General features: G+C 42.7%; 1 protein-coding gene across 1 annotated transcript in view; it reads left to right on the top strand.

Moving 5' to 3' along the window:
* The first annotated feature begins 4,220 nt into the window (after positions 1-4,220).
* MTNR1A (melatonin receptor 1A) overlaps positions 4,221-12,212 on the top strand; it is a 132,323-nt gene continuing 124,331 nt past the window's right edge. Inside the window, exon 1 of the mRNA XM_040351927.1 lies at positions 4,221-4,311. Coding sequence (XP_040207861.1) covers positions 4,221-4,311 — 91 coding nt within the window. The remainder of the gene's footprint in view (positions 4,312-12,212) is intronic.

The raw sequence follows: 12,212 nt of genomic DNA, 5'->3' as shown, positions 1-12,212 counted from the left end.
CTTAATCAAACATGTTAAAAAATTCAGTGCTCTGCACCAGTAAAATGAAAAGCAGGTCTCACTGCAATATTCACCCTATCTATGATCCAGTTTCGGTCCTCTTCTGGGTTGATTAATAAACACTTCTTGTGAGCCCTGTGCATCAAGGACCCACCATCTGGAGGGAACACCATTACAGACGATCGGTCAAACCAATGAGAAGGGTCTGATGGACCGTTTTCATCGGACCAAACTAGGGTTGTCCCGATACCACTTTTTTAGGACCGAGTACAAGTACCAATACTTTTTTTCAAGTACTCGCCGATCGCTGTCCCCCACAGATGCAGCCATGTCCCCCACATATGCAGCCATGTCCCCCAAATATGCAGCCATGTCCCCCCACATATGCAGCCATGTCCCCCCACATATGCAGCCATGTCCCCCACATATGCAGCCATGTCTCCCCATACCTAGATGCCGCCGCCTAGTTAATCAGCATGCGGGGAACATTACAGCTTTCATTTGAATAGCTGTCTGTTCCCCGCCGCACCGCGTATAGACACTCCCCCTTGCTCGGGATTGGACGGGTGATCTGCACTTTGATAGACAGATCACCCAACCAATCCCGAGCAAGGGGGAGTGTCTATACGCGGCGCGGCGGGGAACAGAGTCAGACAGCTATTCAAATGAAAGCTATAATGTTCCCGCACGCTGATTAAATAGGCGGCGGGGGCGTTGCGGTATGCGTCGGCGGTGGCGGAGGGTAGTATCGGATCTGGCATCGGGGGCATTTGCGGGAGTACAAGTACTCCCGCAAATGCTCAGTATCGGTCCCGATACCGATACTGGTATCGGTAACGGGACAACCCTAGACCAAATCGATCGTGTGTGGGCCCCATCAGTTATTTATCCGTAGCTTAAAAAAAAGCAATCTTGTTTTAAATTTAACCGATGGATACCTAACCGATAGAACAAAACCGATCGTTTGTAGGCACGTCCATCGGTCAAAAATCCAGGCATGCTCAGAATCAAGTCGACGCATGCTTGGAAGCATTGAACTTCGTTTTTTTCAGCACATCGTTGTGTTTTACGTCACCGCGTTCTGACACAATTGTTTTTTTAACCGATGGTGTGTAGGCGCGACTGACCATCAGTCAGCTTCATCGGTTAACCGATGAAAACGGTCCATCAGACCCTTCTCATCGGTTTGACCAATCGTGTGTACGCGGCATTACAGTCAGGACCTGACAATTGGAAAAGGAAGAATAAAAAGGAAAATGATCTGTGACGTCATACAGATATCCCTTTTGTAACAATATATGTGTACAGTTTAACCACTTCAGCCCCAGGAAGGATTTACCCCCTTCCTGACCAGGCCATTTTTTTTGCAATACGGCACGGCATTGCTTTAACTGAAAGTTGCGCGGTCGTGCGATGTTGTACATAAACAAAATTGATGTCCTTTTTTTCCCACAAATAGAGATTTCTTTTGGTGGTATTTCATAACCTCTGCGTTTTTTATTTTTTGCGCTGTAAACAAAAACAGTGAACATTTTGAAAAAAAAAAAGATTTTTTACTTTTTGCTATAATACATATCCCCAACATGTTATGTATCGGGGTCACCCTATCAGACTATTGATAGGCCTGAATCCCTACCGGAGTTTGAGCCACACCTGTATATATGTTAAGATGTTTTTAAAAGTTGTGCATTGTGGGACCAGAAGTACCGGGAGATATGGACTCCATTGACACTTGGTAGAAACAGACTACACTTCTCACAATGCCCTGCCTTATTGGAACACGTGACACCTTCGCACAGACTTATTGGGGAGGTTACTTAAGGAGGGGGAGGAGTTTTTTTCGCTCTCTTGGGACCTGCATCTTCTCCTCTGCGGAGCTGTGTGGAGCTCCACAGTCAAGCTGATAGGCCTGAAGCCTGGGCCTGAACCCACCGGAGGATCAATCATCCGGAGGGAAGCAAGACCAAGGGCATCCAGCCTGTGTCCCAGGAGATCGGAGAAGTTCGCCAGCTGACGACTGAAGAATAGCGGAGAGCCAGACACCGGAGGCCGCGTGTTATGGAGCAGTGACTAACCAGGGTGCCTCTTTGTGAATGACTTAGATGGATCGGGCCTGTTCGGGTGAGCGGGCACATGCCTAACTTTCAAACCCCATTTCGGCTGATAACTTAGTGTCATCCAATAACCGGAGCCACGTGTTTGATCTTTGACTATATCATAGAGGCCTACTAAGTTGGAAGTTACACCTGCAGAGCTGACTGACGCTGATGAGCGATCAGTCTATCAGCATTAGGTGTTTGTTATACCCCGTTTGACTGAGTTTGTTCTTTCCTTCACTCTTTTGGATTACAGTTTAAAAGTGCACCAACGGCTGCAACATAAACTTGTTCTCAGAAGACATCCGGGAACTGTTAGAGTCAGGCCTGGCTAAAGGTTCTTTGCATTAGCTGTTTTGCAGAACTACCCACTAGGGGGAGCTTGCGAGTATAGACTGCCTAAGTAACATAAGCATTACCCTTTTTTTTTTTTTGTATTCGATTCCCTTTATTTACTTGCTGACTCATGCAAGGGCCCTTGCAGAGTCATTGTGTGTTAATACCTGTGTATGATTAGTACGTTATTCAAACCCTTTTCATTTGCTTTACCATATGCACAGTAAAGTTATTCTTTGGTTTGAATATAGTAAATGTGTGACCTGTCTTTACTCTGGGAATCGCCTACAGGAGAAGATAATAACATCATTGCATTGCCTTTTGCACGTTTTATGTATGCTATTGCGGCCTCAACCAAGTAGGGGGTCACAATACGGTTGTATTCATCCGGTGTGCCAAGGGAGGGTTCGAGCTAGTTAAAAAGGGGTGAATCAATTACTGAGAGTAGATCCCAAATCTAACCAGCGGCTCCTCCGGGGGTAGCGCTACAGTTATAAACACATTTCTTTATCAGTTTAGGCCAATATGTATTCTTCTACATATTTTTGGTAAAAAAATCACAATAAGAGTATATATTGATTGGTTTTTGCAAAAGTTGTAGCGTCTACAAAATAGGGGATAGATTTATGGCATTTTTATTATTACAATTTTTTTTACTAGTAGTGGCAGTGATCAGCGTTTTTTAGCGGGACTGTGACATTGTGTTGGACAGATCGGACAATTTTGACACTTTTTTGGGACCACTGTCATTTATACAGCGATCAGAGCTAAAAATAGCCACTGATTACTGTTTAAATGTCACTGTCAGGGAAGGGGTTAACACTAGGGGGCGATCAAGGGGTTAAGTGTTCCCTAGGGAGGTGTTTCTAACGGTGGGGGGGGTGTACTGACTGGGAGTAGAGAGCGATCGCTGTTCCTGATCACTAGGACCCACAGATCTCTCTCTACTTCCGTGACAGAACGGAGATCTGTCTGTTTACATTGACAGATCCCCATTCTGGCTCTCCGAGCCAGCGGACATCACACGTGCTCTTAAAGCGCCTGGTGTACACCTACGGTAATTCGCGCAGCTGTATAATGGCAGTGGCTAGTTGTCAGGCAGGTAAAGTAAAGAAGTAAAGTGCATTTTATTGAGAAATCACATAGGTATGCAACGTTTTGGGGCCCTTTTCATGTGACACGTTACAAAGCATTCATTCCAGAGAGTACCAATCAATGAACAAGCACCCTTCTAGTGATCTCATAATCCTGACAAATCATAGGTGGATCCTGTCTTTAAATCATGAGTGAGTGTTTTGTTTTTGTTACTTGAGTTGTGCTTTATTATCATGGTTTTCTTTTTCTTTATTGCAACTGTACTTAGTTCGGAAGCATGCCAAGTGTTTAAAATTTACAATGCTCCATTATAGTGATATCCCTCTGTTTCAAATAATCACCAGTCTAAATAAATTACAGTGATTCTAAAGGCTAGACATTTTTTACCTTAAAGTGATATTAAAGTCAACTTTTTTTTTTATAACAAAAATGTTATACTTACCTGCTCTGTTCAGTGGTTTTGCACAGAGCAGCCCCAATACTCTGTTTCTGGGGTGCCCTGCTGGCGCTCCTCGCCCCTCCCTTCTGTTAAGTGCCTCCAGAGCAGGCATCTTGCAATGAGGGCACCCAAGCAGGCTCGTTCCTGAACAGCAGTTCTGCATGTCCTTTCACATACAGAGCTGCATCTCAGCCCCTATCCCACTCTCTCCTCATTGGTTTACTGGCTGTAATTGCCAGTAAACATCCAATCCAATGGCTCAGCTGCTGTCTCAGCCAATGAGGAAGGAGAGTCTCCGGAGAGCCAATGCTCTTGTGCACATCACTGTAACCAAGCGGAGCTCAGGTAAGTATTAGTGGCGCTAGGAGTCTGCTGCACAGAGAAGTTGTTTTTGTTTACCTTCATGCAAATAATGCAAGAGCCTTTAGAAACACTTTAATACATTCCCTGCATCAAGGTAAAACACAAAAGAGAGCAGCGGTAATCAATGCCCCACTAGTTTCCCCCTCACTTCCCTTTAAACTTATCTGAGTCCTATCTTGATCCAGCCCTATGCCTGTCTGCCGGGGTGCTGGTCTCTCAATGGATGGAAGCGAGCCTGCAGGTGTGCCACCATAGAGGCACACAGAAGTGGAGGAGCCAAGTGCACTGGTGGGGACCCAAGATGAGTAGGTACTGTAAGTATACCATGGTTATTTCATCATATGCATTAAGTTGAAAAAACCCTTGCAGTGTCCAGCCCCCCTGCTTTACTTACCTGAGCCCCGAATTTCCATGGGTGCGATCCCATGTCACTAACTCCACTGCTTCTCAGGTCTTCATTGGGTAGATTGATAGCAGCACAGCCATTGGCTCCCGCTGCTGTCAATAAAATCAAATGACGCGCTTGCTGGGGGGGGCGGGGCCAAGTCATACACTCGGCGGCTATGGACGCCGAGTATATGACACAGGCGCGCGCCCGCAAAGTAACCCCCTCTGGAGAGAGCTTCCCAGAGGGGGTTATCTAATGCGGGGAGGAACAGCGAGAGCTGCCGTGGGACCCCAGAAGAGGATGATCGCGGGCCTCTCTGTGCAAAACTAACTGCACAGTGGAGGTAAGTATGATATGTTTTTTTTTGTTTTTTTTTTTAACACAAACCTATAGTATCACTTTAATTTACAGCTTTTTTCTCACACCTGCCTAAAACTTTTGCACAGTAGTGTAAATATAAAACAATATAGAACAATTAGTAATAACAATAAAACAATCAGTAATTAAAGTTTAGTTCCAATCATGTTCAAAGTTCAGTGAACATCATTATTCCAGATTCAACATGCAGTGAGAATCAATCTTTCCAGTGTGAATTCATACTCACCAAAAGTTTGACTTTAATAAGTAAAAGTCATTCTTGCTTTGGTGAGTATGTGTTTCTGTGGGGATATCACAAAAGACACCGTTAAAGGGTTTGGGTGAAATTGATTTCAAAGTTTACTGGGAAGATTGACGCTCACTGCACTTTGAATTGATGCAATAAACCGTATTTACAGATTCTGAAACAAGAACTTTGATTGTTAAATAATATCATCCAGATTTCAGTGTGAATTGTCTGTCAGTTTCTACAGCCTGTTTCTGAATCTGTTATAAAACAACACAGATAACTCTTATTTCAGAAGCATGGATAAATAATGTCAGGCTGTGGCCGATCTCTTGGAGCCTCTTTGCTGCCACATCCTTTCTACACACATGCACTCCAGTTATGCCTGCATGGCAATTCTCAGGGAAGGATTTCTGATAGTGACACCAATGAACTATGCCTGCATAATGTTGTTAAAGTAGTCACTTGTAATTTCCAATGGAAGCCCCTGTGACTTTGGGGTTGATTTACTAAAGGCAAAAAGACTGTGCACTTCACAAAGTGGAGCTGCACCCTGAAAGTGCAGTTGCTCCAGAGCTTAGGGGAAAAAAATGCTCTAGAACCCAAATAAGATAAGATTTTAACCTCTCAAGTTTAGAAAAATAAAAATGGGTTAGGGGTGTACATTCATCCTAATATCGAAGATTAATTGAAGCGTTCAGGGAATCCCCAAAGACCCTGAAACACAGACAGACAATGAATGGGCGGGGAGGACTATGCCGGTACTGGGTAAAGTGATTATACTCAACCAGAGTGATACAAAAGGGTAGTTTTTAGAAAATGTATTCACATAATATACATAAAAAAGGAGAATTTAAAAAAACAGACAATACATTTAAAATACAATACATATACAGCGATTAGGTCACCAGATGTGCAATCCCTTCAGAAATAAGGAGGGGGTACGGGTGGACCAGAAGCGCCATGAGACAAACAGTCTCGGGTCTCAGCCACTTTCATCCCTCCTGAGTGCTATGGATAGCCTGTGTCACGTGGGCACTGTGGTAGCTGCTGACTGGAGCTCCAGAGCTTAGTAAATGAGCAGAAGCCCTGCTGACTTCCATCATCCAATCATGTGCAAGCAAAAATTTAACTTTTTTTATTTTCATTGCACATGATTGGGTACTCTTTGCAAAGTGAAGCCATACCTCATCGCTAAGCTCTGGAGCAACTACACTTGCAGAGGGCAACTACACTTTAAAAAGTGCACAGTCTATTTGCCTTTAGTAAATCAACCCCATTGTGACAACAAAGAAGGAGGGTACCATCCACTGTTGTAGGGTACGATCTGGACTTATATCTTTCTCCTATTTACAATAATTGTACAGACAAATGAAAGCCTATAAACTTTTCCCTTGAATTAGCATTATTTTAGCACCATGAATATGGGCATGCCCAATGGAATCCAACATGCTTTTTTACTTGTGTATGAGTAACTGATTTAATTGATCCTGGTGCTCAACATGATGAATATTCTGAGCATATTGTCTCTAAAGGTCTTGGGCTTCTAAATTTGTTTATTGATCTCCTTTCCCACCAACTGCTTTAGGATTTATAATTCTAACACGTCCTTTAGAGTTGTACCTTTATTTGTGTTATTAACATATTATCTTTGTATATTGAGAAGATTCACGCTGAATCTGATGTAATTTTCTACATGAGATACACCACAGGAATATTATACATAGACTTTCTTCTCAGCAGCTTCCATTCCTTCCTGAAGTGCTGCTGTTCCAATATTGTCTTCTGATCTCCCTATGAGTAAAAAAGGAATGATAAAGCAACAAAGACGTTTTTCTGTAGCAAAATAGATGTATGAATACATATTTTGATGTTTTAAAAATTATACATATCGCAAATTGTAATTCATTATTCTTATTGGCATAAAGATTTGTTTAATGGACAAAACTACAGAATTATTTATGTGAAAAAATGCACATGTTTTATAAAGTGTAACTATGGCTGTAGCAGACAATCCAACTCCAAATGCCCACCTTACCATATCCTGTCTGTGTACGATTTACACTATATTGCTAAAAGTATTGGAACACCTGCCTTTACACGCACATGAACATTAAAGTGGTTGTAAACCCTTTTTGACTAATTCAACCTATAGGTAAGCCTAGAATAAACCTTTGAATTAAAAAATAAGAAAAGAGTAAAGTTAGCTAAATTTTTTTGCATATTGTGAAAGATGATATTACACAGAGTAAATAGATACTTAACGTGTTACACTTTAAAATTACACGCACTCACGGAATGGCGACAAACCAAGATACTTAAAAATCTCTATAGGTGACATTTACATTTTTTTTTTTTAATGGTTATCAGTTTAGAGTTACAGAGGAGGTCTTTTGCTAGAATTATTACTCTTGCTCTATCAATTGCGGCGATACCTCACATGTGTGATTTGAACACCTTTTACATTTGCAGGTGTGATTTATGTATGCGTTTTCTTTGGTGAGCGTTTTCTTATTACATTTTTTATTTTATTTAACACTGTCCCTTTAAAAAAAATCTGATCACTTAATGGGCAGTGACAGATACTCTTTATAGAGACCCCAAACCCCTCCTGTGCACATTAAAGTATTCAAATGCCCAAATCTGCATCTGTAAATACTTTGGATTTTTTTTAAATCTGCACCGTTTGCAGAAGCCAATTCCAGCTTCGTTCAGGTCTCTGACTAGCCGCATACAGGCCAGTTAGTCGCTGGGGTCTCCCGATGTGATGGAAGACCCGAGTGGAGCGGTGGTGGGAGGGGGACGTCCCCTCTTACTCCTTGTGATAATATCAGAGTGGCTCATTAGCCACATTGGATGTTATCATGAGAAAGCCGACCGCCAGCTCTAAAAAACAGTGCTGGGGTGATGCCTCTGGCTGCAGGCATCACCCCGGTACAACCACTTCAACAAAATTACGTAGAGGTATGTAATTTTGTGTGAAGTGGTTAATGGCATCCCAGTCTTAGTCTGCGGGGTTCATAATTGAGTTGGCCCACCCTTTGCAGCTACTGTATAACAGCTTCAACTCTTCTGGGAAGGCTGCCCATAAGATTTAGGAGTGTGTCCATGAGAATGTTTGACCATTCTTTCAGAAGCACATTTGTGAGATCAGGCACTGAGAAGGCCTAGCTTGCAGTCTCTGCCCTAATTCATCCCAAAGGTTTTCTATCGTGTTGAGATCAGGACACATCGATGTCTTTATGGACCTTGCTTTGTGCACTGGTGTGCAGTCACATTGGAACAGGAAGGGGCCGTCCCCAAATTCCACCCATTCCTCCCTCCCAGCTCTGTCAACACCTCCCATGGTGTTGTTGTAGTCTATCATGACTTGTGGTTTCATTATGACACACATCTTTTTTGTCGTGCCATCTCAGTGCCATCATTTTGCCTTTCTGCCAGGCAACTATTTCTCCTGCCTTGAGCTTTTTATTGCCAAAGGTTGGCAGCATGTCATGCCGGTTAGCCCTAATGGTCCCATAGGCATCGGTCTTGTTCTGTAGAAGGAACTCATAGAGTTCAGGAGATGTGTAAAAATTGACTGTAGTTACACAATAGCCCTGATTTAGAAATGGCTCAATCAAGTAAGAACTGAAGATGTTGCCATACCATAATTACTGAATCTTTCGTTGAATTTGGTTCCTTTCCCGGTGTATAGGACCGAATGCCATATGTAACCAGTGCTCGATTCACATAGCATAAATGATTTTATGCCAAATCGTGCTCTCTTTGACGCCATATACTGTATCCAGCTGAGTCCAGCTTCCTTTGTAGGCCATTAGACTTCCGTCTATACTGAAGTCTCTATCTGGTACATAGCTCTGCTGGAAATTTTTCTGAATAATTTGATATACCTCCCAAATCTTTTTTTGGTGCTGGATGAGTAGTCTCAAATTCTTCATTATTTTCAAAGTGTAAATACTTAATTATCAGGGAAAATTTGTACTCTGACATGACCGTGCCAAAGAATGGAGTGGCTAGGAAATTTATTGGTTGTCCAATACCACTTCTGCAGGGGTTTCCACACCACTCCTTGAAGAATTATTAGGCCCAGAAACTTCCAAATGTCCTCTTTGGTCACTGGTTCCCACTTTCTTCTGCTCCTTGAAAACCTCTGATGCGTAAGAGCTTGTTGCTCCTGGTACCGATTTGTCTCCAGAACAATTTTTTCAATAACCTCATCGTTCAAAAAAAGTTGGAGGTATGCCAAGGGGTTGTCATATTCAACATTCACTTTGATACCAGGTGCTCCAGTAAATGGGAATCTTGGGGACGCTACATGATTGTAGTCAATAGAGCACACAGTACGCACATCACTGAGCACAATCGCAGGATCATCGATGAAATCGCTTTCCGTGTCTGATGACGAATTTCCCCACAGATCGCTATCACTCAATTCTGCGAGCGATTCTGTATCACTATCACTATCAGGTCATAAACGGCTTTTGAGGTAGAGGTGCGCTTTTTTTGATGCCATGGTCGTTCTTCAGTTTCCAGACAGAAAGTACTGTAAAACTGCAAGAAAGGGCACTAGACAAAGCACTCGGGGGGGGGCAAACTAAGGTCAATTTATTTTACATAGCGGGAGTACAATGCGGGATCCCGGAGGGTGAGGTAAGTAACCTCTTCCAGGATCCAGCGATGCAATCCCGAGTGTGGCTCGGGGTTACCGCTAATGGTACTGAAATTTCACCCCGAGCCACACTCGGGAATACTGGCAAGGAGGTTAATATGTGCTGAGTACTATTACAGCTATAGTCATTTTTTTGTGAGCATTTGTTTTTATTCCATTCTATGACACACATGTGTCTTTTTTGGACTGGCTATCATTGGTTTACCACTGTATTTTATATAAGCGTGGTATAATTTTTCTTTTTAATTCATATTGCTTTTTTCAGGAAATATATTTTTTCTTTTTTGGCCAGTCCTTTGTTGCATGTGTCTTTCTTTTGCTCTGCTATCCAACAGGCAAAGAAAGGAGCAGTACTTTGTAAGCCTTGAAGACCAGGTAACAGTGCTTTAAGTTTCAAATCCCTACAGATCTGCCACTTGTGTTCATCTTACTTTATAGAACTCAGTATTTTCTCAATACGTTCATAAGATTTTTTCATCCTGACAGTATGAGCAACTAGAACTTTCTTGTTACTGCCATAAAAGCACAACTTTTGCAATAAAATTTTATGAGTCTATGAATTGTCACCTTTCCTTTTGATCATGATGTATCCCTATTGTTTTATTAGACCAGGGATGCCATGATAAAAGTATAAAGTGTCATTTTGAAAATGCAGGTTCTACTTGATGCACAAACTTCAGCTTGTTGTGTGGAAAGGCTGAAGTCTGTGCATGATTGGTAAGTTCTGGTTTCTCAATGAGGTGTAACTCACAGGCTTTCTAAAGTACTAAGGGCTGTATGTAGAGTCAGAATATGTTTACGCTGCTTTCCACCATAGGCTTCATCTCTTTTGGGCAGTTCCTCTTATTTGTTTGTTGGCATAGGTGCCAGTAGACTATCTCTATCCAAGATAGCATGCAATTGTGCTGCAGGTTTGAAAATGACTTGCTAAGCTATTGCTAGACTTGCCAGGCTTCACAAGTGTGTTGCACAATTGCAAAAAGTCCACATTGCATGACTCCAGATCAACTTTCTTTGCAAACATTCTGCAAGTCTGCTGCAAGTTCTGATTCAGTTCAGCAGTCACTGTGGCTGCATTTTCATGCTGTAGACTTGCCAAGCTCTTGCTGTAGACTCACCACTGCAACTTTGCTCTTGCTAATGACTTGCCACCCAAATTTGCTACAAATTGGAAAAGTGTCAACTTGTGTTTCAAATGCTCTGCAAGTGTACAACTTTCCAAGGTAAATGTGGAGCAAGTTAACAGACAATTCAACACTACCATACATTTGTGGCAAGTTATCCTTTCTATCTGGGATGCACTACAGACTGACAAGCAAAGGGCACAGCAGGGTATTCTATTTTACATTTCTTCTTCTTCTTAGAAATACTTTAAATTTCAGTCAGACATAAATGACAATCTTCCAAGAGATGGGCAGGCTTGTGCCAAATTAGCAGAAAGACATAGAACTTTACCTCTTGAGAAGCCTACTTCTTGTCAATGTAGCATTCAAAATAGTAAAAGTAGCCTTGTTTACCATTCTTGTTATTGAACAACTTTAATACTTTTTCATGCATGTAACTGTAGCACTACCCCGTAGGAGCCACTAGATTGAATGAGTCCCTTTTTCTTTGCCTCGACCTTCTCAAGAACCTTAGGCTGAAAATCACTGTAAGTAGCACTTACACTCAGCAGTAATACTGTGTCAAAGAAACCAGCACTATGTAAAATAATAAAAGCAAACCTAATATATTGTCACTAAACAAAGGCCTTGTACACACGGGCAAACATGTACGATGAAAACGGTCAGCGTACATGTCTGCCCGGGGATTTCTGTATGATGGCTGTACTCACCATCATACAGAAATCCGCGCGTACTCGATACGTGGCGACGAGGCCGTGCCGTTGCCGCGACGATGATGCGGCGACGTGCGCGGCCCTGCCAGTTCAATGCTTCCACGCATGCGTCGAAGTCATTCGACGCATGCGAGGGATGGCGGGCGCTCGGACATGTACGGTAGGTCTGTACAGACGACCGAACATGTCCGAGCGGACAGGATTCCAGCGGGCTGTTTCTAAAAAAGTTTGGAAATATTTGCCCGCTGGAAAAAGGCCCGGCGGGCAAATGTATGCTGGAATCCTGTCCGCTCGGCTGTACAGACAACCGAACATGTCTGCTGAAACTGGTCCCCGGACCTGTTTCAGCAGACATGTTCGGTCGTCTGTACAGGGCCAAAGT

This window comes from Rana temporaria, chromosome 1 (genome assembly GCF_905171775.1).
Source record: "Rana temporaria chromosome 1, aRanTem1.1, whole genome shotgun sequence".
Classification (NCBI taxonomy): Eukaryota; Metazoa; Chordata; class Amphibia; order Anura; family Ranidae; genus Rana; species Rana temporaria.
This window is presented reverse-complemented; position numbering and strand designations above follow the sequence as displayed.